The sequence below is a fragment of the Apium graveolens genome, chromosome 2, assembly GCF_009905375.1.
Source record: "Apium graveolens cultivar Ventura chromosome 2, ASM990537v1, whole genome shotgun sequence".
NCBI classification, from domain to species: Eukaryota; Viridiplantae; Streptophyta; class Magnoliopsida; order Apiales; family Apiaceae; genus Apium; species Apium graveolens.
This window is the reverse complement of record NC_133648.1, coordinates 1,348,387-1,375,261: the sequence shown is the minus strand read 5'-3', so window position 1 is coordinate 1,375,261 and position 26,875 is coordinate 1,348,387. Positions and strand designations below refer to the sequence as shown.

At 34.1% G+C, this 26,875-nt stretch overlaps 2 protein-coding genes and 1 pseudogene across 7 annotated transcripts; 2 read left to right on the top strand and 1 right to left on the bottom strand.

The window, feature by feature from the left end:
- Nucleotides 1-3,450: 3,450 nt before the first annotated feature.
- On the bottom strand, nucleotides 3,451-12,657 carry LOC141706620 (receptor-like protein 7). Of its 4 annotated transcripts, none has more exons than XM_074509397.1 (5): nucleotides 8,396-12,657; nucleotides 7,822-7,878; nucleotides 4,041-4,964; nucleotides 3,870-3,927; nucleotides 3,451-3,769 (listed from the first exon to the last, which is right to left on the bottom strand). In XM_074509397.1, exon 1 carries the CDS (start codon nucleotides 11,366-11,368, stop codon nucleotides 8,396-8,398), a length of 2,973 nt encoding a protein of 990 aa, XP_074365498.1. In that variant the 5' UTR covers nucleotides 11,369-12,657; the 3' UTR covers nucleotides 3,451-3,769; nucleotides 3,870-3,927; nucleotides 4,041-4,964; nucleotides 7,822-7,878. The 4 variants fall into 4 exon arrangements, with proteins under 4 accessions (XP_074365498.1, XP_074365497.1, XP_074365496.1 ...); XM_074509396.1 differs by lacking the exon at nucleotides 7,822-7,878 and having other exon boundaries at nucleotides 4,041-4,371; nucleotides 4,580-4,964; XM_074509395.1 differs by lacking the exon at nucleotides 7,822-7,878.
- Nucleotides 5,624-7,629, top strand: LOC141706621 (uncharacterized; annotated as a pseudogene).
- Nucleotides 12,658-19,083: 6,426 nt separating the features above from the next.
- Nucleotides 19,084-22,683, top strand: LOC141706619 (receptor like protein 27-like). 3 transcript variants are annotated; one of them, XM_074509394.1, is made up of 3 exons: nucleotides 19,092-19,579; nucleotides 19,733-21,849; nucleotides 22,186-22,673. In XM_074509394.1, exons 1-2 carry the CDS (start codon nucleotides 19,261-19,263, stop codon nucleotides 21,835-21,837), a joined length of 2,424 nt encoding a protein of 807 aa, XP_074365495.1. In that variant the 5' UTR covers nucleotides 19,092-19,260; the 3' UTR covers nucleotides 21,838-21,849; nucleotides 22,186-22,673. The 3 variants fall into 3 exon arrangements, with proteins under 3 accessions (XP_074365494.1, XP_074365493.1, XP_074365495.1); XM_074509393.1 differs by having other exon boundaries at nucleotides 19,084-21,837; nucleotides 22,186-22,683; XM_074509392.1 differs by having other exon boundaries at nucleotides 19,091-21,849; nucleotides 22,186-22,674.
- Nucleotides 22,684-26,875: the final 4,192 nt, after the last annotated feature.

Below are 26,875 nucleotides of genomic sequence, written 5' to 3'. Positions count from 1 at the left end.
AAAAATTTCAATTTAAACACATGGCCTATTTACTTGGTCGTGGTTTATATTTCTCGGAACCTATTTAGTTGAGCCAATTTATGAACTTATTTAGTTTAAAATATAATTAAAAATAGGATTCAAACCTATAAAAATAATAAAAAATTATGGCTTATAAAAAATTTAAAAATGAGTAAAAATAATACATATACAATTATAAGTCACATAGGAATAAAAAGGGATAAAAATAATACACTTGGAGTTATAAAAGGTGAAACCAAAAGGTAGTGGAACTTAAAAATAGTGAATATGTTTCGTTTATTAATAAAGAAAAACGGGTAAAAATAATACATATAGAATTATAAGTCATATAAGAATCAAAAAGGATAAAAAATATTACACCTCGAGTTACACCATGAATCATAAAAACAAAAAAAAAACAAAAGATGATGGAACCAAAAAATAAGTGAAAACAAAGTATCACTTAAAAAATTTATTAATAAAGAAACACGGGTAAAAATTATATATATATATAGGTTTTTACTCCGTGAATGACCATCTTATATGGAGAACCGTGGAGAATCGTGGAGAATCATTGTTTTTATTATAGAATCTCATCACAAATTGTAAAATTTTATTTTAAAAAAATATAAAATTCAATGCTAATCTAAAATAATAAATATAATAAAAAATTTAACAATTAGAATTTGATAAAATTACTTGATTTTAAATTTGATTCTACAGTGGAATAATTTTTAATAAGTGTGATTCTACTGTGATTCTGCCATAGAACCAATTTAAATTTTTTCAATAATTTCAATGATTTTTTAAATAAAAAATTGTGTAGCTTCGATTTTTAACTTGATAATTAAAATTTATAACTATATATGATGAAAAATAAAATAAATTATATATTTTATATTTTTTAAATAATGGTTCTCCACGATTCTCTATATAAGAGGGTACTTCATGGAGTGCTACCCTATATATATATATATATATATATAAGTCATATAGGAATCAAAAACGATAATAATAATACAATTAGAGTTAGAGTTATAACATGAATCATGAAAAGTGAAACCAAAAGGAGGTGGTACCAAAAAAAAAGTGAAATCAAGTACCAGTTGAAAGGACTTATTAATAAAGGACCGGTGTCCGGTGCGGTGTGCATGCGTAATTAATTAACCAAATAAAATTATAATAATATTATACTTCGCTAATTTTTTTTATTTATTGATAAATAAGTAAAATATTTGTTTTTCTAAATTTATTTTAGAAAATATATTTATATTTAAATTAATTTTTAAAATCGTTAATTTTATATTTCCTCTTAAAAATATGATTTATAACTTATACAATTCGAAGTTTAACTTTACTTCAATTTTGAAAAAATTAATTATTTACGTGTCTTTCTGTTTTCGATTTCAATCAACATAAAAATAATCTTTTTCTAAAAAGTACACCAAATTTACTTATTTTTATTAAAAATCATTCAAATTATGAATATGCGCGGGCAAGTAAGACATGGTTAAATTAAAAATCATGATCTTTAGACTCAGTAACAATTGTCTAGCCGCCTCCCTTATCTCCTCTCTTAGGGTTTGTTCATTTTCAAGTAAATCGAGGGGCTTCCACTGGTTTTCTCCGGTGTAAAGCCCCAACCCCTTCATTCTCTTTTGTTCTTGTTAATTTCCCTCTAATAAAACCCAATTTTTCGGGTGTTTGTGTGTCTCTCCTTTTGGAGTGTGTGGTCTGTCTCTCCTTTTGGAGTGTTTTATTATGTTTTTGTTTAATTATGGTTGAGTTTATTTGGTGTTGAATCGGTTGAGAACGAGTTTATTAATATTCTTGGTGATCTGCAAAGCCTGCATCGAATCTGGAGCGGTGTTGATTATTGCAAGAGCTCACCTTTCACAAACAAAGATTGTTCATCTTTCACGGGTTTACACTTTCGGCATGTCTATAGCTGGTATCCGGCATGTATGCTGGTGTGTTTTCGGCATGTCTATAGCTGGTGTCCGGCAAGTAGATAGCTATGGTGTCGCTTCTCCGATCTCAGTTTATGTGATTGGTGTTTCTGAACATTGGGCTAACAATGGTTTTTATGTGATATGATCAATTGCGATGTGGCTATTTTCAGAGATATTGGTACCATTTGGATCGTTTGACATGTCTTTAATTTCGTTTTTAATTTCAAGAATTTTCAAATTCTATGTGTTAAACGACCAGGAAACAAATCATCTAATTATTTTTAGTATGTTATTTATTTTACCACCTGGTTGTATCGACAGTTAGGGATTTGTCCCGACTGTATTATATTCAAGTTAATGAAATTTTTTTGCATTTGTCAAAAAAAAAATCATGATCTTCAAATTAAAAACCATGGTCGCTGAAGTAAGTAGTTAATCTTAAGCTGTTGTCATTATGTTTTGTTAAAATATCTATATTTTTAAAGAGTAATGTTAGATAATCCGAATTGCTTTTCAAAATATTTATCAAATGATGGGGCATGACATCTGAAGTATTTTAAATCGTATGTACGTCGGCAGAACTAGTGTTTAAACGAGCCAAACTCTTCATGAGCTACTCGAATCCGGCTCGTAAAAAAATTGAATTCGGATCGGAAATAATCGAGCCAAGCTCAAGTTCGAGCTTTTAGAATTTTCAACGGAGTCGAGCTCGAGCTCCAAATTACTTGGCTCGTAAGGTTCCCGAGCCTTATCGAGCCTCTATTATTTTTAATTTTTTTAATTATAAATATATTTTTATTATAAATATTAATATTTTTTATATAATACTCACTTTGTCCCCCTCAATTCTTTATATTGGGGACGGGGACTCGGCATGCACTTTAATGATCCTGTTAAATGTAGTTGCATAAATTTTTTTTAAAAAAAATTCTTCTAAATAAAAAATATAATGTTCAACTTTTATAAAAAAAAGAAAATTTTTAAAAATAAATTATAAAAATATACTTTATAGTTGTTTTAAAGTGTGCGTCAAGCATATAAAAAAAACTACAAAGAAACGAGGGGACAAAGATAGTATCTATTTATTATTGAATCGAACTTGAACCAAACTCGAGCAGAACTGATTATATTTCGAGTTTTTTAAATATTTAGTAAAATTAATTTGAATTTTCGAAATCAAAGTCTTGCTTCAAGCTTGACTCCGCCTAGCTCGATTACACCTATGGGTGGAACTAGACCTGGCAATTTGTGTCGTGTCATGTACTTTCGTTTTTCGTGTACCAACATGTTGATCCATGAACGAAACGAAAATATTTCGTGAACCCAAATTATGAAACGAAACACGAAACGAACATTTTATGTTAACACGAAACGAAATGAAAAGTACACAAAATATTTCGTGTATTTTTCGTGTTACTACACGAAAACGAAACGAAAACGAAAACGAAATGATACACGAAATAGTAAACGAAAATCAAGAAAATAATCTGCCAAATAATTAAAGTTAATGTTTATATCATAATGAACCTTAAATATGGATTAAATCTCTAGAAATCCAGAGGAACTATAATGGCTATTAATCTCAGCATACATAACACATTAAAATGCTTACAAAGTCATCAAAGTCTAAACTAGGTAGACTCCCAAATGGCAGAATACATCACAAAACACAACTGATATTTTTAAAAGGTTAAAGCCATGAACTTCATTCAGTGATTCAGGATCAGAAGTGACGGCTGCTTTGCCATTCTGCAATGCCCTCGGGGATATTTTTTAAGCTTGTCCTCTCTACCACGTCAATACTATGGATGACAAACCTGCTTAATTTTACAAAATTATTATGAAGCTGCTGGCCTAGGATATGTTGGCATACATGTAAGCAAAATGAAGAATACTAGTAAACACAGTGAAGAATACCTTATGTGGCAGGGCCTAAATCATCCTTAATCGACAAGTTTATAATATCTTGAATAAGCTTTTCCAAAGAATAATTGGGAAGAACCAAAAAAGGAAAGGGCAAAATAAGTATTTAGATATAAATTCTATTATAAATATGTATAAAACGAAATATATCAAATGTTTTATTACCTTCTTTTTCATTAAATCTCCAATCTCTTGTGCAAATCAAGCTCTCAACAATAGCATGTGCTAAACAACTTCGATATTAGTCCAATATTCTTCCACCAATACTAAACGCTGATTCAGAGGCAACGGTTGAAATGGGAATCGATAAGATATCTCGAGCCATAAGAGCAAGATTGGGAAATCTGAATTGGTTTGGGTTCCAATATTCAAGAATATCAATATCAAGACTCCTGTTTAATCTTTTTTCTTCCAAATACTTCTCCAACTCTGTTTTTTCCACTGAATTCATCGGTAATATAATGTGCCGTAATTGTGATATACCCATCAGTTGCAACTGATGTCCATAAATCCGAAGTTAAACAAACTCTACCATCATAATTTTTGAATAAATTAAACAACTGCTTCATTTCAAATTTGTAAAGTGCCACTATATCACTTTTTAAAGTGTTCCTCCTAACTAAGGTAACTTTTGGATTAGCATAAAGAAAAGCATCCCTAATACCTTCGTACTCAACAAATGAAAGAGGAAGATTATGTTTTACCACGGCACTTGTAATCATATCTCTGAAGATTTTTGGATCGAATGATGTGTTTCGTAATGCAATAGAACCTTGATTGCTGGACAAGATCATCTGCCTTATATCTCCGGTGTTTAGACAAACTTTCTGATGTTTAAGCATATTACCAGTCTCGTTTGTTGAATTGTAAATGCAGGTAAACCCACATTTGGAACATCTAACATACAACACTTTATCTTCTCCGGTAGGAAGTTCGTCAAACGTATCCCAAGCTTTCGATCTTTTTTTTTGTTCCTTTGCACTTTAGTCCAGGTTTACTCGAACCTTCATTTGGATTAGTTGGGTTAGCTGGTTCATCCTTGCCTTCATTGTGATTATCTTCTTCATCCTCGCTAAGGGATTCATAGTCCTGCATAAACATTACACACATCTACATTAATTGGTACACATTAACATACAGTTCAATCAATACATATTCAATCAAACCCAGAGATATCAATCAATGCGCAAACATATTCAATCCATACGCAGACATATAGTTCTTCTCAAGACTTCCATCAAACACTTAACATACATATTTAATTAAACATGATAATATGAATATATGATCAATACGATGAAGATTACCGGAATATTAGTATTTGTTTCTTCCATTAAAACCCAAGAACTCAACAAGAAAGAAGAAAGTAGTATTGTTTGTAAGAAACGGCGGTGAAAGAAGAAAGTAGTATTGTTTGGTCAACAACTAATGACTAATGTTGTGTACTTTGTCACTTTGTGTTTCAGTTGTCAATGTAAATTATTTATCTATTTATGCATAATATATAAATAATATAACTATATACATAATTTTAAAATAAAATATTTAATTAATTATTTATTTCGTGTATTTTTGTTTCTTATCGTGTACTTATATATAAAACCAAAACCAACACAAAATTTATTCGTGTAATTTGGTGTTTGTGTATATTTGTGTTCGAGTAGTGAAAATGTAAAACCGGACCCATAATTTTTGTGTCGTGTTATCGTGTAGGCTGCTGTATTCGGCCCAGTTATTATGAAAACTGCCAAATGTATTACGCCTAAACATTTTGAAACATTTTGAAAATCAATTCGAGTTACCTCGCTCGTTCTGCGGCGGCGTCTGAAGTCTGAACACTCACTCTGAGCGCAGTTTCTGAGGTTTATCATCACTGTTTCATTGTATCATTACATTCACAAACTTTCATTTACTTGCTTACAACATGCCTGTTTGTATGTATATTGATTGATATTTGACATACATGTATATATTTCATCATTATCAAATTCAACACATTTTCATTTCAAGAATCACAATTATGCAGTTCCGTAGATTCTCAACTCTAATTAATCAAACCCCATTAACATCATCAACACAATTATTCACAAAAAACAAGAATTTTAATCCAAGCCCTTTACCTCATAGAACCATTCAAGACCCTAAAGGCCAAGATCTTGATTTTGTGAATGTAGCTTATAGTCATCTTATTCACTCTGATTGGCCTGAACTTGAAAAATTAGCACCCGGGTTGTCTCTTTTTCGAGTAAAACACATTCTTTTAAAGCTCCGTAATGACCATTTTCTTTCGTTTAAGTTCTAAAAGTGGTTTGGGGTAAAGAACCCGTCTTTTCGTAATGTTGAGACCCTTTCGATGATTTTGCATATTTTGAGTAAGCACCATAAGTTTAAGTCTGCGGAAGGTGTTTTGAGGGAGGTTCTTGATTCGGGTTCGGTTAGTTTTGGTTCGGAGTTGTTTGAGGCGTTGGTTTATTCGTATAGAGTTTGTGATTCTTCGCCGAGGGTTTTTGATTTGGTGTTTAAGACATATGCTCATTTGAGGAAAATTAGGAATGCTACAGATGTTTTTTGTTGGATGAAGAATTATGGATTTTAGCCGACTGTGGAGTCGTGTAATGCGTTGTTGAGCTCGTTGATTAAATTGAATAGGGGAGGATATTGCGGTGAAGTTTTATAAAGAAATGCAGAGGTCGAGGACTTCGTCGAATGTTTATACTTTTAATATGGTTGTGGCTGCTTATTGTAAATTGGGGAAATTGGAAAAGGCGGTTGCGGTATTTAAGGAGATGGAGAGAGCTTGGGGTTTAATCCTAATGTTGCTTCGTATAATACGTTGATTGACGGATACTGTAAAAAGGACCTTTTGAGCTCTGCCTTGAAGCTAAAGGATTTGATGGTGAGGAATGTTGTGCAACCAAGTGATATTACGTACAACACGCTTATTCATGGACTCTGCAAGGAAGGGAAATTACTTGAAGCAAATAAGGTTTTCAATAAGATGAGAGGAGTAAATGTGACCCCTACTACTGTTACCTACAATACATTGATAAATGGGTATTGTCAGGTAGGTAATAACGATATGGCTGGGCGACTTTTTGAGGAGATGTCCAGGAATGAAATCAAAGCTGATATCTTGACTTACAATGCCTTGATTTTGGGGCTATGCAAGGAGGGAATGACTAAGAAAGCGGCATACCTAGTGAAGGAACTTGATAGGAAAAAATTGGTTCCAAACTCGTCAACCTTTTCTGCGTTAATTATAGGACAATGTGCACGAAAGGACTCTGAGCGTGCCTATCAATTGTATAAAAGCATGATAAGAAGCGGGTGTCATCCAAATGAATCTACGTTAAACATGTTGATGTCGGCATTATGCGGGAATGAGGATTATAATGGAGGGGTCCAAATTCTGAGGGAGATGCTAGACCGAGGTATTGCTCCTAATTCTATTACCTTAACTGTTCTTTATGAAGGGCTTAGGCTTGGTGGAAAAGATGAGTTGGTATTGAAGTTGTCCAAAGAGATAGATGATAAACATATTTTAGTAAAAGATTCAGAAAGGGTTGAAAAGAACATTTAGCCAAATATTTAAGGTATGGAAATGTCAAAATTACTTGTAAGATCTTATCAGTCTCTCGAGCATGTAGGATTATCATTCTAGCTTGGTGATATGTAATTGATCTGATATTGACAAAGTGCCGCAAGACAATTTCTTGTGATATGTGATCTTTGTAAATTTCTGGCATGAAACTGTTACCAAGATACTTATAGTTTAGTAAATTATAAATTGAATATTCAAATCTTACGCTATGTAAATAACACGTTAGTTTTAACAGGAATGATCTCCATTAATTAATGGCATGAACACTCAACAAAGTTCAACATAAAAATTAACATATATATTCATGTTAGGATGATGAAGTTGCCAGAAAGGTCAATTGCTTACATTCCATATCCAGTGTGGTATATTACCGTAAATGTCATTCCCATTCAACTAAAGAACCTGCAAATTATTCTGAAATTGTAGAAAATATGGGAACTCACCTAAGTTACAAGAATTTAGAAGATTCGAGCTTTGGAAGAGTGAGGTTAAGGCTATGGTTGGTTAGTAAGCTTATCTTGTTAAAACATAAGACCAAGATGGGTAAGCTTTTTAAGGCCAAGGAAAATGTCAACCTCTACTGCACCAGTAAGGTTATTACTCTAAAAATTTCAAGGTCTTTGAGTTGAGAAAATGAACTTGGAATTGGGTCTGTTAGTTCATGACTAAGAGAAGTAACTTGGATATCACCATGTATATTGCTATTATCGACGTTCAAAAAGGTTTGTTTAGGAAATTTTGGTTGAATGCAAACTTATGGAAATAAAAGACTCCAAACCAGTTAAGGGAAGTGGTAAACCAAAGAAGAGAGGTAATAGTCCTTGAACATTTAAAAGATACAACTAAACATATATATAACAATAAACCAAACATCTTATAAGTACCAATAACAGTAAATCTGCAATATCAAATATGTTACCTAATTCCCAATGATGCGCCTCCTCCTCCTGTTCTTCTGTGTCCTTCCGAAGTTTTGGACGAACTCATCTATCAGCCAGTAGTATCTATCCATTAAAATGTTTCCCAAAACAAACCCAACAACAAGCCCACTTCCAACTCCTGCTAATATAAAAAACCAATCAAATCCGCTTGGAAACTTATCTTCATCAGAATCATCATCGTTTTCATCAGCCGGAGACTGTACAGGTCCACAATTCTTAGATAACGGGAATCCACAAAGTCCCGAGTTTTCCATGTAAGAATTGCTGTCAAATGTTTTGAACTGCGGGCCTTGTGGTATGTGACCAGTTAGGAGGTTGTGAGACACATTGAAGAAAGCGAGAAAATTGAGTTGTGTTGCTAACTGTTCAGGGATTACTCCTGAGAGCTTGTTCTGTGAAAGGTCCAATGATTCTAGCTGTGTTAGATTCCCGAGTGACAGAGGAATTGGACCCTCGAGATCATTGTTTGAAAGATCGAGCAACTGGAGAGCCTCTAAACTTCCAAGAGACTCTGGAATCTGCCCTGTGAATTCGTTACTAGAAAGGTCGATAGCAGTTAAAATATTTGAAATCTTTTGGTACTCTGTCGCTACACCTTTGTTGGTAAGAACCATTGAGCTAAAATACGGGATCTCATAAAAGAGCGAAAAATCGTTATTCTCTATTTCGAAGATCACGGTTGTCTTTATATATTGTTCCTTATCTGTATAGAAAACTTTCATTGCATTCCAAATCTCGATGTAATCCACAGGCAAAGCACCAATGAAATAGTTATGAGAGAGATTAATAATGCTCAACATTGGAAACTCTAAAGGAATCCTAGGACTTCCAACTGCGCCATGAAACATGTTGGAATGCAGAAGTAGAACTTGTAGCTGTTGAAGAGTCCCCAACCAAGTAGGGAAAGTTTGTTTGATCCGGTTCTTTGATAGATCCAAAATCTTTAACATTTTACAATTGGACAATGATTTCGGAACTTCCCCTGTTAACTGGTTTTGACTCAAATCCATCACCTTCAAGTCGCATTCTTTTGGGAACATTTGAGGAATTGTACCAGAAAAGTTGTTGTCTTGGAGAACAAGGGCTTCTAGAGAATTAGCAAGGCACTTTGGAATTGGCCCACTCATGTTGTTATTCGACAAATCTAGTACTTTTAGAAACTTGACACCACATATCATAGGTGAAATATCTCCGGTTAATCTGTTGTTAGACATCGTGTACGTATTTGTACTTGGTGGCGGAACTGGGAGATTCCCTTGCAGCAAATTACTACTGATGTCTATGTATCTTAAACTCTTACTTGGAATAGCAACCAGATTCCGTTCAAAGGCGGTTAGGTAGTTAAAGTGAAGGCTAACTGCCTCCAAATTATTACTTGCATTCCAAATCCAGTGTGGTATAATACCATGAATGTTGTTTCCCCCCAGGTCAAGTATCACTAATTTACTCTGGAACTGCAGAAAGTATGGGAACTCTGTTAAGTTGCAGTAGCTCAGAACTAAAATTCCGAGCTTTGGAAGAGTGAAGTTAATGTGACGGGGGACAAGCAACGTTATATTGCAGTGAGATATATCGAGAATGGTAAGGTTCCTAGAACTCAGGAAAATGTCAGCCTCTACTGTGCCAATAAAATTATTAGCACGAAGAGAAAGATATTTCAGATTTTTTAGTTGAGAAAATGAGGGAGGAATTCGACCTGTTAGTTTATTGGACTCCAAATTTAATGTGTTTAATTGGGTCATGTTCATCAGCCACAACGGAAGTTCACCTTCAATGTAGTTATTTTTAAGTTGAAGGTGAATAAGTTGGGTTAGATTTGCAAGAGATGGTGGGATCTCACCAACATAGTAATTATCTTCTAAGCTAAGAAAAGTAAGTTGGGTTAGGTTTGCAAGAGATGGCGGGATGTCACCATATAGATTGCTATCATCAAGTTCTAACGAAGTAAGTTTAGTTAGCTTGTCAAGCCAGGAGAGGTTCCTTGATTTGTTGAACGGGTTACGTGAAAGTGATAACCAAGTAAGTTGGGTTAGGTTTGCCAGGGATGGTGGGATATCACCAGTTAGATTGGTACTTTCAAGGTTCAACAAAGAAAGTTTAGTTAGCTGGGGAAGCCAAGAAAAATCCCCTGAATTAGAATTGAAGTTATTAGCTGCAAGTGATAGCATAATAAGGTGAGTCAGGTTACCAATTGAGGCGGGAATTGATCCCGTAAAGTAGCAATTTTTGAGTCGCAACCTAGTCAGGGAATGCAGATTTCCAACTGAGGCCGGTATGTTACCAGAAAATTTTGTCGAATCAATTTTCAGTTCCCTGACGGGGCTTGTGTTGTTAAACTCTGGAAGGTAACCCTTGAGATTTTGATTGTAACTCACATTAAGAAAAAGCAAGCCTGGTAGACTGAAAATGGCAACTGGAAAGTCTCCATACAAATTGTTGTTAGAGAGATCAAGGGAAGTCAATTTAGACATTCCTGACAACCCGAGTGGAATTTGGCCAGAAAATGAAGAGTACGAGAGATCTATAAAGGATAAACTTGAAAGATAGGAGATCTCGGGTGGGATAGAAGAGTTCATAAAGTCATTATCTGCAAGGTTTAAGTTCTGGAGATGAAAAAGGCTGAACAGGGTGCTGTTGGAGTAAAGAGTAGCAGTTATTAGACTGCTACTGAGGTCAAGACCAATAACGTAACCGGTTGCGTCATCACACTCAACCCCATCCCACAAGCAGCAATCAATGCTGCCATTTCCTCTGGACTTCCAAGATGAAGTCTTCGAGTAAGCAGGCGAATTAGAAGAAGTAAAAAGGCTTTGCTTAAAATGTAAAAGAGCAGACCTCTCGTGATCGTGGCATGACTTAGCAGTATCGATAGTATGAGATATAGTAATGAAATGAAAAAAGTGCAGGAGAAACAATAATATTAAGAGGGTAAAGCTTTGTGACGCGGCCATGGAAGATAATCAAATAGCTCTTTGTGAACTCTTTTGATATGGGCAGTATGAAATGTACTAGTATATATATACACACAAGGTGTGTCTTTTGGGGACTAATTGAATTCTAACTATTTTTAAAATTTTGATATTGTCAAAAAACTTACGACAATGTAGTGGACCTCACCGTAACCATGGAATCTACATACACACAGATTTAGGGAGAGAAAAAATAAGAAAGAAGTTGGATTCTGCGAAGCTGTCTAAATATCTACCATGTGAAAGGCGAGGACTTGGTCTTGTAGATCATTTGCTTCCAGTCACTGATATGTCACACTGTCTACCTCTGGTTAGAGAAATGTTTGGTGAAAACAAATACGGACAAATATGGAAATGTTTGCTTCTGATTGACATGCATGATCAAGTAGGCATCACTGGTAGCTTGGCCTTGCCTGACATAGGATCGAGAAATAGAATGCTACACCATTGTTGGCTCACCCTGCTCCAGATGAAATGTTCAGTACTATTACTATTAGTAATCAATTTATAATTTCACATCAATCGGTGTAATCGAGCCGAGCCGAGTTGAATACTGCCATGCTCAGCTCGAGCTCGAGCTCGATTAAAAAAGTCCGGGCTCGGGTTCGAGCTCGAGCTCGATCGAGCCTTTAATTCAAGCTCGAAGCTCGGCTCTTAAAAAGTTCGATAGACTCGAGTTCGCCTCAAAAGCTCAAATAAGTTTCGCCAAATATTAATAAAAACTCAAAATATGATAGGTTTGGCTCGAGTTTGATTCGATTAAATATATAAAATATTAATTAAATACTTAATATTTATATAAAAATATATATATTTATAATAAAAAAATTAAAAATAATAGAGTCTCTATAAAACTCGCGGATCTTACGAGCCGAGTAATTTGAGGCTCGAGCTCGGCTCGGTAAATAAGTCGAAAAGTTCTAGCTCTAGCTCGAGCTCGAGCTCGGCTCGATTGTTATCAAACCAATATTTTAAGAGCCGAGCACGAGTAGCTCACGAACTTTTTGACTCGTTTACACCCCTAATCAATCATATTCACACCAAAACAAAGTTCCAAAACAGGAAGACTTGCTTATACGACTCGATGCAGGTCTTCTGTACTTAGCTTTCATTTTCTCACTAGAACATCATCGAGATGCAGGGCCGGTCCTGGGGCTTTGTAGGGCTAGTGCAATAATTATTTTTGGTCTTTTTATAATAACTATTAAATGTAAGAATTTCACATGACTTCAAATCTAATACAAAATAAAGTTTATAAAGCTAATCGCCTTAATTATGTTGGAATAATCTTAAATTTAGTTATTAATTATTTATTTATTTAATTATTAGATATTTAGCAATAGATTAATTATTAGAGAAAAATATTAATTTAGAATTGTTTAGTAGTGGGGTAGTGGAGTAGTGGAGTTATGGAGTAAATTATGGACATGTAATTTACCCATTAATTAGTAGTGGTTAGTTTTAGTAATAGTTAGTTTTAATATGTTTGTAAAGCCTATATAATGGCTAGTTTACCTTGAGTTTTAGAAGAAAAATAAAAGTAAGTAAAAATAGCAGTACAAGTTCTCTGCAAAATGTAGGTGTCTTTTTCTTCTCTAAGTTTTTCCAACATTGGCATCAGAGCCATATGATCCGGGGCTTATAAAACTCTTATAAAAATACACATATACATATATATATTATCCTTAATATTTTCCATGACATCAAACAATTTCTCCGTCTCTATTCCATTATTCAAAGGAGATCATTATAATTCATGGGCTATCAAAATGAAATCATATTTGAAAGCTATGAGTTTGTGGGAAGCAATCGAGAGTGATGTTGAGCCAACCCTTCTTCCACAAAATCCAACAGTAGCCCAAATCAAAAAACGTGATGAAGAAGTGGCTAGAGAAGCAAAGGCACTTTCATGTCTACATTCGGCTGTGTCGGAAGAGATCTTTACAACTATTATGAGTTGTGATACTCCTAAAGAAGCATGGACAAAAATTAAGGAAGAATTTGAAGGCAATCAACAAACCAAACTGATGCAAATTCTGAACCTCAAGAGAGAGTTTGAGATGATGAGAATGAAAAATAATGAAGGCGTCAAGGAATATGGGAGTAGGTTGATGTCCATTGTTAACCAAATCAAACTACTTGGTGGAGATTTCTCAAGTCAAAGAGTAGTGGACAAACTTTTAGTGACTCTTCCTGAGAGGTATGAAACTAAAATTTCCTCACTTGAAGATACTAAAGATCTTTCGAAATTAACTGTTTCAGAATTGATCAATTCACTTCACGCCGTGGACCAAAGGAGATCAATGAGGGAGGAAGAAATTGGAGGAAAAAATGAGGGACTGCTATTAGCTAAAGCTTCATCCTCAAAAGGCACAGGTAACAAAGTTCAATGCAACCATTGTCATAAGATGGGACATGAAGAAAAAGACTGCTGGTACAAAGGAAAGCCACAATGCTACAAATGCAAAAAAATATGGGCATCTGGCGAAGAATTGTAGATTTCAGAATGATGAAGAAAGGATGGCACAATTGATCGAGGGAGAACCACTCCTTTAGAGTTGTGGAGAGAAAGTGCTCCAAAGTGTTTTTGGAGAGAAAGTGCTCCAAAGTGTTTTTGATGAGATAGTGCATCAAAATTGATGGTGGTGAGAAGTGCATCACAGGCGAAGAGAAAGTGCTTCGTAAATTTAAGATTATGGGGTGAATGTTGGAATAATCTTAAATTTAGTTATTAATTATTTATTTATTTAATTATTAGATATTTAGCAATAGATTAATTATTAGAGAAAAATATTAATTTAGAATTGTTTAGTAGTGGGGTAGTGGAGTAGTGGAGTTATGGAGTAAATTATGGACATGTAATTTACCCATTAATTAGTAGTGGTTAGTTTTAGTAATAGTTAGTTTTAATATGTTTGTAAAGCCTATATAATGGCTAGTTTACCTTGAGTTTTAGAAGAAAAATAAAAGTAAGTAAAAATAGCAGTACAAGTTCTCTGCAAAATGTAGGTGTCTTTTTCTTCTCTAAGTTTTTCCAACAAATTATAGATAATCAAGTCATTAAAGTGGTACTTGTAAACATATGAACCTCATCTGAAATAACTTCTTCTGGCGTTTTTTGAAAGATGTTATTTCAACATATTATTCGGGTGTATACATGGGTTAATATAATTTTGGGCCTCCTAGTCTCAGCGTGCCTATTGTGGTCGCACTACTTGCACTACGCCAGGGCCGGCCTGTCGAGATGACACTTAATATAAACTTTACGAAAGAGGAAGACTTGCTTATACGATAATTAATGCTTTTCAGTAATCACAGGAAATGATCGACCTGATATCGGAGACTTCATTTGCTTCCAGTCACTGAAACATCGCACTGGCCTACATTATCGAAGAAGCTAAGGAATTGCAGATCACTGGTGTGTGTCCCTCAAGAAATCACTTTCAAGCTACAATGTATGGGATTGCCTCATCAGTACATATGTTGCCGCTAGACAAGGTGGATGATTTAGAGTGTAATTACTTAAAGAAAAAAGATATTAACAAAAAATATAATTTCCTATTATGTTAATTTTTATTGTTTATTGATTAATAAATAATATTTCTTTTTTTATAAAATTGTTTTAAAAATATATTTATATTTGAAACTTATTTTTTAAATTTTATCGTAAAAATACGATTTACAATTAATACAACTCGCAATTAAACTTCATTTCAATTTAGAATATATATATATATATGGGCAATATCTTTTGGTTTCGAATCAAATCAACTTAAATTTATTTTTTTTTTATTAAAGGTACACTAAAATTACTTTTTTGCAACTAGTTTGAATTGCATCTCACTGCTGTATTTAGGGGGAGAAAAATAAGGAAGAAGTTGGATGTAGTGAAGCTGTCTGACCAGTTATTCTTACTGGTGTTTAATCCCGTACGGATATTTCGATTTTTTTTAAAAATGTTTTTGAATAATCTAACCGTAAAGATGTCAAAATCTATATATTTTAGTGATATGATAAAAATTTTAGAAAAAAATATATATATTTGGTTTGCCTTTTTAAGAGTCAAAGAGTAATTTGACCAGTACTTCTAACTAGAGTTTAATCTCATACTGATGTTTCGATATTTTTAAAAATATTAATGAATGATCCAACCGTACGGATGTCAAGGTCAGTATATTTTAGTGATATGACCAAAATTTTAGAAAAAAATAAATATATTTGGTTTGTCTTTTTAAGAGTCAAAGAGTAGTTTGACCAGTACTTCTAACTAGTGTTTAATCCCATATTGATGTTTCGATATTTTTAAAAATATTAATGAATGATCCAACCGTACGGATGTCAAGATCTGTATATTTTAGTGATATGATAAAAATTTTAGAAAAAAATAAATATATTTGGTTTTCTTTTTTAATAGTCAACTAATAATTTCACCAGTACTTCTAACTAGTGTTTAATCTCATATTGATGTTTCAATATTTTTAAAAATATTAATGAATGACCCAACCGTACGGATGTCAAAATCAGTATATTTTAGTGATATGACAAAAAATTTAGAAAAAAATAAATATATTTGGTTTGCGTTTTTAACAGTCAACTAATAATTTGACCAGTACTTCTAACTAGTGTTTAATCTCATATTGATGATTCAATATTTTTAAAAATATTAATGAATGATCCAACCGTACGGATGTCAAGATCAATATATTTTAGTGATATGACAAAAAAATTAGAAAAAAATAAATAAATTCGGGTTGCTTTGTTAAGAGTCAACTAGTAATTTGACCATTACCTCTAACTAGTGTTTAATCACATATTGATGTTTGGATATTTTTAAAAATATTAATGAATGATCTAACCGTACGGATGTCAAAATAGTTAAAATTTAAATATTAAAATTACTTACATTTTTCCGTAAACTTTTTTTTTGACAATTTTCATATCTATATGGTTGGATTATAATTTAAAACAAATACAAAATAAATTGAAACTCAAACTATAATTATTAATTGAATGATAAATATCTAACTACCATAATAATTTTTTTTGCAAGAACTAAAATATAAATTTCGTGTAAATTTATTCTATATTTTTTTCCAGAATTTTTCCCCAATTTTTAAAAATTATTCGACCGAATCGGTTGAATTTAGTACAAAATTCGTTGGCGGGAAAATTCCCTCCATTTTTTTGGTAAGGTTATATTCGACCAAATGCGGTTGAATTTAAGAGCACGCCTAAACTCAACCGTATACGATTGTATATAAATACGGTTGTATTTATTCGGTTGTAATTAGTAAGGCTAAATTCGACCGAATGCGGTTGAATTTAGAAGCACGCCTAAACTCAACCGTATACAGTTGTATATATATACAGTTGTATTTATTCGGTTGTAATTAGTACTAAATTCGACCGCGTAAATACGACCGTATTTAAATACGACCGCATGCGGTTGTATTTAGCCGCACCCTTAATTTCAACCGAAAACAGTTGAATTTGATGTCGGTTGTATTTAGCCTTGTTTTCTTGTAGTGATACGAACCGAGTACGAACGCAAATATCTGAAACCGGAACCAACCCGGAACCGAACCGGATCGGCCGCATAGACCGGGAACGAATTACATGCAGGTAAACGGCACGGCTCGGACCGCGGTTATTCGGCTCGACCCGTGAGTCCTAGCCACGCGCCCGGTTTCTTCTGCTACAACGGTCACCTGCACATGCACACTACACCTCCCGCCACCTGCTCCTGCTCTGCTCCACCTCCAAGTCTCTTTAATGTTAAAATGTTGAAATGTTAAAATGGGTTAAAAATAGAAAAAAAAATCCATATAAAAAAATGTAAAATGAAAACAGAAATCCAAAAAATGTAAAATAAAAAACAGAAATCCAAAGTCCGGTAAAATATTTACAAAACAGGAGAAATGTAAAATTATTTTGTCCATTTCTCTTCTGTCCATTTCTTCTTATTTCTTCTTATTGTGATGAAGTGATGACCCTCTGCTTATTTTATTTAAAAAATATAAACCGACCCACCAATTCGCGAGTTAACCACCTACCATTTGCAATTTGCATACATGTGTAATTCATTCTTTATTTGCTTATTTGTCTGAACCGTTGAACCGCATATTTTTCCAAATTGGCGGGCCGTTTGCGGGTTATTGATTTCTGTACGGGTTATTGATTTTTGTAATCGGCACGGCTCGACACGGATCGTATATTTTCACCCAGGGATGGTACTGGCTATAGGCGGACTAGTCTTGTGCTTGGGCCTCCAAAATACAAGTGCCCCCAAATATTTTATAAGTCTGTATATATATAAGTGTGTTTTAATTATTTTATAATTATTTTTTATTTATTTGATTTATTTTTTTAATTTTTAATTTAGTTTTTAGTACTTGAAAAAATAGTATATAATATTCAATTATTAAACTTATTTTTTTGACTAATACTCAATTTATTTTAATATTCATACTTTTACTGTTTTAAGCCTTTAATTCATTTAATTTTTCTTTCGAATTAAACATCCAATTAATTTTGTAAGTTAATAATTTTTATTTTATTAAACAAGTACTAATATGGTAAAAACAAAGATACGAGGGTATGATACTCTGATTTGCAAGAGTCTAAGTGATAAAAATCCAGCGAGCATACTATTAGATTCATTCAATTACGACTAAACACTGGATTAATAAGCAAAGAGGTAAATTTTCCATTGAATTTCTTGTTTATAACAACAATTTTGGCTCTCGATATATATTTTGTATTTTATTTATTAATTTATAAGGGTCCCATAAAGACCTGCACTGCAAGATTTATCAAAACCCTGCAGCTGCTTACTGAGAACATGGTTTAAGTTTAATTTTACCATCATTGCTGAATGAAACTGAATTTGAGAATTGAAATGCTGAAATCATCTCCACCACGAAACTCGTAAGCCCGATAAATCTTGGGAAATAGATCATTGCATCATATCTGCCAACAATGATGTCTTACTTCTAATATATATGCAAATAACTTCTGTCTTACTGCAAATAATGACTCATGTCTTCCTTGTTTTACAAGGAAATCATATTTTGTTTTTGTGCTTATTTGGTTATCAGTCATGCTTATCAGTCATTTCCCAGTTTAGTTGCTCTTTTGTTTTTCCACAACACATAATTATGCGTAAACTACAAAATTTAGGAACCTACAAGATTTAATAGTATGAAAGTAAACTGATAATGCCATATGCTTGACAGATTAACAAGATCTCAGAAGTTGTTGATCGGAAGATTTCTCTAATTTTTTCTGTGGAAAAATTCGGATATTCAGAGACCATAAGCAAATGATCAACAAGATCAAGTCAAGTAAACCTTGCAACTACGTGTATCAGTGCCACTTAGTTTTAACCTCTTACTATTCTTGTTTCGTCTATTCTGCAGAAAAAGAAATAGAAAATAGAAAGTTCCCCTGACGGACCGTTGGCATTACATATATCTAACGTCTTCTGTGGAAAATTCCTTGCTAAACTTACCATATACACCGACAGAGACACTGTGATGTAGCAGCGAGGGGTAGCAAATGATCTACAAGACTAGGTCAGGGTTAAGTGGATATACTTAATGTATACTGAGAATCCATACATTTCAGTGATTGGAAGCAAATAAACTACAAGACCAAGTCCAAGCCTTTCAACTGGTGGATATTCAGACAGCTTCACTACATCCAACTTCTTTGACAGAATCAAAACTTAATATATTTAGAATTTAATTAGAAATTAGATGGAATCTCAGCGTGTCTAGCTCGTTGCACTTGAATTTTTTTGTTATATATATCTGCTATACTCAAACTCAGATAGCATATCATAGAACTAGTACATAAGTTAATATTTATATGCTATGGCGTCATTTATCTTTAAGAACTCCCTTCTTTTGGTTCTTATGCACTCTCTTCTTGTTGTTATTAGGACTACTGTTAGTACATCAAAGCTCTCCCGTCGTACATTGTGCCACGATCATGAGAGGTCTGCTTTGTTAAGTTTTAAGCAAAGCCTTTCTCTTAACAAGTCTTCCTCCGGTGCTTTCTCTGCTTACCCGAAGACCGAATCTTGGAAGGCTAGAGGAGAAAGTAGTGATTGTTGCTCATGGCATGGGGTTGAATGCAATAATCAAACTGGTTTTGTCACTGGTCTCTATCTCAGAAGCAGTCTGCTCTATGGTACTCTTCCTTCCAATAGCACCATCTTTATCCTTGTTCACCTGCAAAATCTAGACTTGGGAGACAATGACTTCAGGAACTCATCGATACCACCTGCAATATACAACCTTTCAAGTTTGTCCGGTCTTGACCTTTCCTTATCTGCGTTTTCAGGTCAAATCCCAGTTGAGCTATCAAAATTGTCCAAGTTGACTTATCTTGATCTCACTGGAAACTATTTGTCCGGATCAATTCCAGCCTCAGTCGGTAACTTGACCCAACTCACTCACTTGTCATTTTCCAGGAACTTGTTCAATGAACAAGGAACACTTTATTGGCTTGGCAAGCTAACTAAACTTACTTTCTTAGACCTTGAGAAAACTAATTTATATGGTAAAACCCTACAATCTCTTTCAAACCGAACTCAACTTACTTTCCTCAACCTTAGAGCTAATAAGCTTTCTGGTGAGATCCCATTGTGGCTGATGAACATGACTCAGCTAACTTTTTTAGCATTGAACTCTAATGAACTAGAAGGACAACTTTCAAGCTCATTCTCTCAACTCAAGAACCTTGAAGTTCTTGATCTTTCTGAAAATAGCTTTGTTGGTACGATAGAGGCTGGCATTTTTCTCAGCCTTAAAAAACTTTACTCTCTCACTCTATCTTATAACAAGATATCTGTGATTACCAACCAACACGTGAACTTCACCCTTCCAAATCTCCAAATATTTCAAATGATTTCTTGCAACTTAAGTGAGATCCCATATTTTCTGAAATTCCAGAACAATTTACAGGTACTTTACCTGGATGATAACAACATTCACGGGAAAATACCATACTGGATATGGAATGCCAGTGACAGTTTGCAAGAAATTAGACTTTCTTCAAACTTCCTAACAGGCATGGAGCACAATCCAATTGCTCTTCCAAGTACGAGTATAAAATCCATAGATATAAGTGATAATCTGCTGCATGGGAATCTTCCAGTTCCACCACGAAGTACACTCAGGTACTCTGTGTTTAGAAACAGATTTACGGGAGATATTCCATCAGCAATTTGTAACTGCACCTCTCTCGAAATTCTTGATTTGTCGGATAACAGAATGAGTGGACCAATTCCTCAGTGTCTAGCCAATTCTTTTGAAGCCCTTGTTGCCCTTATTCTCCAAAAGAACAATTTTTCTGGTACAATTCCTGAACCTTACCCAGAAAAATGCACCTTGAATGTATTTGACTTGAGTCAAAACCAGTTAATGGGAAGAGTACCAAAATCATTATCAAATTGTAAAATGCTTCAGATTTTCGATCTATCAGATAATCAGTTACAACAAACTTTTCCCGATTGGTTAGGGACTCTCCCGCGACTACAAGTCTTAATTCTGCATTCTAACAAGTTTCACGGTGTGATGGGAAGTCCTAGAAATTCTTTCGAGTTCCCAATGCTGCGGATTATTGATCTCTCTCAGAACAATTTAACTGGTGATTTGCCTGTTAAATATATCCAGACATGGAGTGCTATGAGAATTTTTCATCCGGACAAAGAATTACAATATATAGAGGTACAAGTAACATATCAAAACAAGAACAAAGGCGACTTTATTGTTTGGTATGTGCACTACACAAGCTCGATTATTATTAGGAACAAAGGTGTGAAGAGGTACTATGGGAGGATTCTCAATGTTTTCACTTCTATTGATCTCTCAAGTAACAAATTTACTGGCCATATTCCTGAATCTTTTGGAAGCCTGGAGGCCCTTGAGTCACTTGACCTTTCAAATAATGAGCTTACTGGTCCTATTCCTCCATCTATCGGGAGCCTAAAACAGCTAGAATCTCTGGACCTTTCACACAACAAGCTCTCAGGACTCATCCCACAGCAGTTAGGTGAAAAACTTAATTTTCTCGCTTTCTTCAATGTATCTTACAACCTCCTGAGTGGTCCCATACCACGAGGCCAGCAGTTCGAGACTTTTGACAAGGATTCTTACATGATGAACTCGGGGCTTTGTGGATTGCCTTTATCCAAGACATGTGGATCTCCACAGTCACCGCCAGCTGATGATGGTGATGAAGACGAGGATGAGTCTGATGCTGATGGCGGTGGATTTATTTGGATATTCATATTAGCAGGAGTTGGAAGTGGACTTGTTGTTGGGATTGTAATGGGAAACATTTTTGTTGATAGATACTTCTGGTTGATTGCTGGTGTTGTCCAGAATTTGAGACTGACGCTGAAGAACAGGAGGAGGCCGAAGAGGCAGAACATTCGAGGATAGGCAAGTTTGCAGGTTTGCTGTTACTGTTTCCTAAATATGTTATTTTTCAGTCTCTTGTACTTGTAATGTCGGACGTGTGTTTATTATAGTTCTGTATGTTGGGTTATATGTAGTTTCCTTGTACATATATAAGAACTCGTATGTTTCCTGAATAGGCCTGAAAGAGCATTCAATTTGTTAGCATTGATTTCTAGCGGTTAGCTCTCTAATCATGTTCCTTAAAATGATCTTAATCATATATACCCTTGTTCATTAGCAAGTTAAATTAAAAAACTAAGTAAAATTCAGAATCTTTTTATTTAGTAAGGACTTGTACTCGAACTAAGATGAACATCCTTTGAACTGTAGGAGTTTGTCCAGCGATTCTTAATGCAGAAAGGGGGCTAGACTCCTGAAATAAAGCTTTGCTTCTACAATATAACAAGTCTTTCAAGATCTGCTTACTCTGTGAAAACGAGCAAAAGGCAGAACATCGGGGATAGGAAAATTTGCAGGTTTGTTATTACCGTTTCCTTGTAATATCGGACTTGTGTTTTATTATATGTTATTATTCAGTCTCTTGTATTGTCGTATGTGTGTTGTATTGTAGTTCTGTATGTTGGGTGATATGTAGTTTCCTTGTACGCAAGAACTCGTACCTGCATAAGCCCGAAGAGCATTCAATTTGTTAGCATGGATTTATAAAGGTTCACTACCAAGTTAATTTTCTAAAAAACCAAGATGAGCATCCTTTCAACTGTAGGAGTTTGTCCAGCGACTCTTAATGCAGAAAGGGGGCTAGATTTTTGAAATAATGATCTCTCATGCTTTAGCAAAAGAACACATCTAATTAATCTAGGCTTCGAGTACTTTTTTGAGACGAGATATCGAATTACAGCGTGATTAGTGAAAACTGTCACCTTAGTCCCAAGTAGATAAGATCGAAATTTCTCAAAATTATAGATAATAGCTAAAAGCTTTTTCTCCGTAGTAGTATAATTCAGTTGGGCACCGTTTAGGGTCTTACTAGCATAGTAGACCACATGAAATATGTTATTCTTCCTCTGCCCAAGAACTGCTCCAACTGCATAGTCACTTGCATCGCACATCATCTCAAAAGGCTCATTCCAATCAGGTGCAGTTATGACCGGTGCCGTGATTAAACTCTTTCTAAGTGTCTCAAAAGCTGCAAGGCACTCGTCATCAAACTTGAAAGGAACATCTTTTTCTAACAGACTGCACAAAGGCTTTGAAATTTCCGAAAAGTCTTTGATGAAACGCCTGTAAAAACCCGCATGACCAAGAAAACTGCAAATTCCCTTAACAAAAATAGGTGGAGGAAGATTATCAATGACCCCCACCTTGGTCTTGTCCACCTCTAGACCTTTACTAGAAACTTTTTTCCCGAGAATAATGCCCTGACGCACCATAAAGTGACATTTTTCCCAATTTAGCACCAGATTGGTCTCAACACACCTCTTGAGAACATGTCCAAGATTTTGCAAGCATTCATCAAAAGAATCGCCAAAGACTGAGAAGTCGTCCATAAACACCTCCACATTCTGGTCAATCATGTCAGAAAAGATGGCCATCATATATCTCTAAAATGTGGCTGGCACACGACACAGACCAAAAGAAACTCGTCTGAAGGCGAAAGTATCAAATGGACAATTGAAGGTAGTTTTCTTCTGATCTTCTGGAGTAATACAAATCTGATTATAACCCGAATAGCCATCTAGAAGACAATAGTACTCATGACCGACCAACCTGTCAAGCATCTGATCAATGAAGGGCAAAGGGAAGTGATCCTTCCTAGTGGTTTTGTTTAGATTCCTGTAGTCCATGCAAACTCTCCACCCCGTGACTGTCCTTGTAGGAATAAGCTCATTCTTCTCATTTGCTACCACAGTAATTCCACCTTTCTTTGGCACACATTAAATCGGGCTTACCCATGAACTGTCAGAGATAGGATAGATGATCCATGTATCTAGTGACTTAAGAATTTCTTTCTTCACTACTTCCTTCATAATAGAATTAAGTCATTTTTTTTTTCAATAGTTGATTATTCATAAGCAGAACTTTCATTTTCTGATATTTCTTGGGTCCTGACATTATGTACTAGTAGATATTATAGTTCACAAAGAGCTACTTGATTATTTGCCATGGCAGCGCCATAGAGTTGTAAAATCTCGCTGTAATTTCTTTTGGACTCTATCCATGTCATTTATATGGCCTATACGAACAATACAACTATGCTTTGTCACGATCACGAGGAGTCTGCTCTGCCAGCGATTACTGCTTTCACCTTCAGACCCTGTACCTTACAGAACATATACCCTGCTAATAAAGCTCCTATTTTTACAATTTAAGCTCCAATTTTAATTTTTCGACATTTTAATTATAAAATTTCCAATGATTTCTGAGTAATGGAGTTAATAATTTTTTTTCATCATTATGAGTACACGTCGATTGAATTTAGATAGTATCCCATCAAGTATTTGTATCAATTACCTTGGAATAAAAGAATCTTCGGAAAATACTATCATCCAGACTTTAGTAATTGTATCTTGAAAGAGATTCCCTAGCTTCCAAGCTCGTAAACGAGTGATAAACAGTTCTCTAACTTTGTATGTGGAAAATGCACTGATATAAAATTTTCTTGACGAGACATAGACAGTGTGACATTTCACTAGTGACTGGAAACAAATGATCTTCATTTTATACGACCGAGTCCAAGTCATTCACTAAATCCAACTCCTTCCTTATTTTTCTTCCCCTAAAATGTGTTCATGTTAGGATCAACAACAGTGTCTTAAGTTCTTTGATAGAATCAAAATTTTAATATATATAGAATTAATTAGTACTAAAAATTTAGGCAGCGCAGTTGTCTATAATTTGCATGTCTAAAAAGATACTTTTAATTAAAAACACACATGCAACTCTTCACTCCAACAGCAACCTGTTTACCCTTGTTCATCTTCAGAACCTAAACCTTGAACATATTTAATATAATATTTATCTTAATATTTTCAAAAAATAAAAAATAATCCGACACTTGGATAATTAATCGATCTTGGTAAATGACTTTATTTTAACAATGAATTGAACCTTAATTTTCAAATAGTAAAAAAATTGACGGGCAAAAAAGTAAGTGCTACTCGAATAACAAAAGGATAACACGGGAATATTGAACGCACAACAGAGAAACAGCGAATCCCCTTGAAACAATGCGTAAAAGAACCATTAAATTGTACGTTATAAAAAATAATATTATCATATACGTAATTTTTGCACAAATCTATTCATATCCGATAATATAAATTTTTATAAATATAATTCATATTGTCAATAATACTTAAAAAGTAATTATAATATGATATTGATATGTCCGTGTCTTACACGGGTTTAAGAGCTAGTTCATTGGTAAAAGTTGATTAGGGATGGCAGTTTTACCCGACCCGACGGATTAAATATGTATATTAACATTATACTTAATTTTATATATGCGATACATAATTTACATTCATGTTATCGATATTGTGTTTTTCTTAAATATTGCTCATTAAATAATCAAAACGAGTGATTGTAAACAATTAAATTAGGAAAGTTTCACACGTTTATTGTGCTAAATAAAACATGTGAAACCCTATTACATTCCTAAATTTTAAAAAAATCAATATTCATGTTTTTGATAGGAAGATAATTTTTTATTTTTATTTAATTTTTTATTTTTTAAGTATCCGAATTAGATGCGAACCCGAACCGAAACCCGAAAAAACCCGACATATCGGATCTGGATCTTCATTTTAGATATCTGGACCCGAACCCGAACCGAACCCGAATATAATGAATCGGATCTGGATCTTCAGAAACCCGATCCGATCCGACCCGTTGTCATCCCTAAAGTTGATCAAGATGGTGACGGTGATACTGAATTTTGATATTATTGTGTAATTGTACTTATATATACTCACCCTGTTCTGCGTTTATTATCCATTATTATTATCACTTTTTTTGGTCCCAAAAATACTGCAAGCATTCATAGTTATGGTAAACAAAAGGTGAATAAAAGATAAGAATAAGGGTGAATTTTATATCACTTTTCTATTATGAAAATTATTAGTGTTTGTCTTAAATCAAAGAAAATGTAAATTTTGATAGATGAAAAAGAAAAATAAGACTGATAAAATATTTGTTTGACAGAAATTTAACTAATTCAAAGTTCAAACAAGTCCAACAGTTTCAATGTAGGCTATAATTTAGAAGTTATGAAATTTAGCACAAAGTAGTACTTCAAAATACTCTACCAAGTACTAGGACATCATCTCATTTCTTATTAATACTTCTGATAAATATAGGGATGTAAACGAACCGAGCTGATCGTTAGGCTCGACGCGATTCGTTTAACTCGAATCGACTCGTTAAGTAATCGAGCTCGAGTTCGAACAAGAAAATATGCTCGTTAAGTTTCTCGAGCCCCGAGTTTTACAAGTGGTCGACTCGAACTCGACTCGAGATTGACTCGAGATCGACTCGACTCGAACTCGACTCGATAAACAATATGCATAAAAAAATCGAAATATATACATGAGCATGCTGTATTCTAAATCTTAAGTGGTAGTCTCATGGAATTTCATCTCCGAGACTTCAAATATTTTCTTCTAATATAGTATTATCCGGGACAACTTCTATATGCACTTTTGAATTTCGTGATTTCATTTCAACTCTGAAATGTTTGAGAGATAGATTCAATCAATGAACACAACAAAGTGTCAATTTATAAACTAAAATGAAATCCTAAATCTGCATAACTCAATTTTGAAAGCAAGAAGAAAGAAAAAAGTCGCACTCGAACTATAATTGTGAAAAAAGACCAAAAAAAAAATTTAAAAATTAATGACCAACTCGAACTCGACTCGACTCAAAAAGTTCGTGAACAACTCGAACTAGACTCGGTTGTTAACGAACTCGAGTTCGAACATTAAAATCTGATTGTTAAACTTTTCGAACTCGACTCGTTGAGAAAAAACTCGAAGTCAAACTCATTAAGGAAAATCTC

What these genes read in the sequence shown, in the direction of transcription:
- LOC141706620 (XM_074509397.1), bottom strand. Translation starts at nt 11,368, where the DNA reads ATGGCCGCGTCACAAAGCTTTACCCTCTTAATATTATTGTTTCTCCTG.
- LOC141706619 (XM_074509393.1), top strand. Translation starts at nt 19,261, where the DNA reads ATGGCGTCATTTATCTTTAAGAACTCCCTTCTTTTGGTTCTTATGCAC.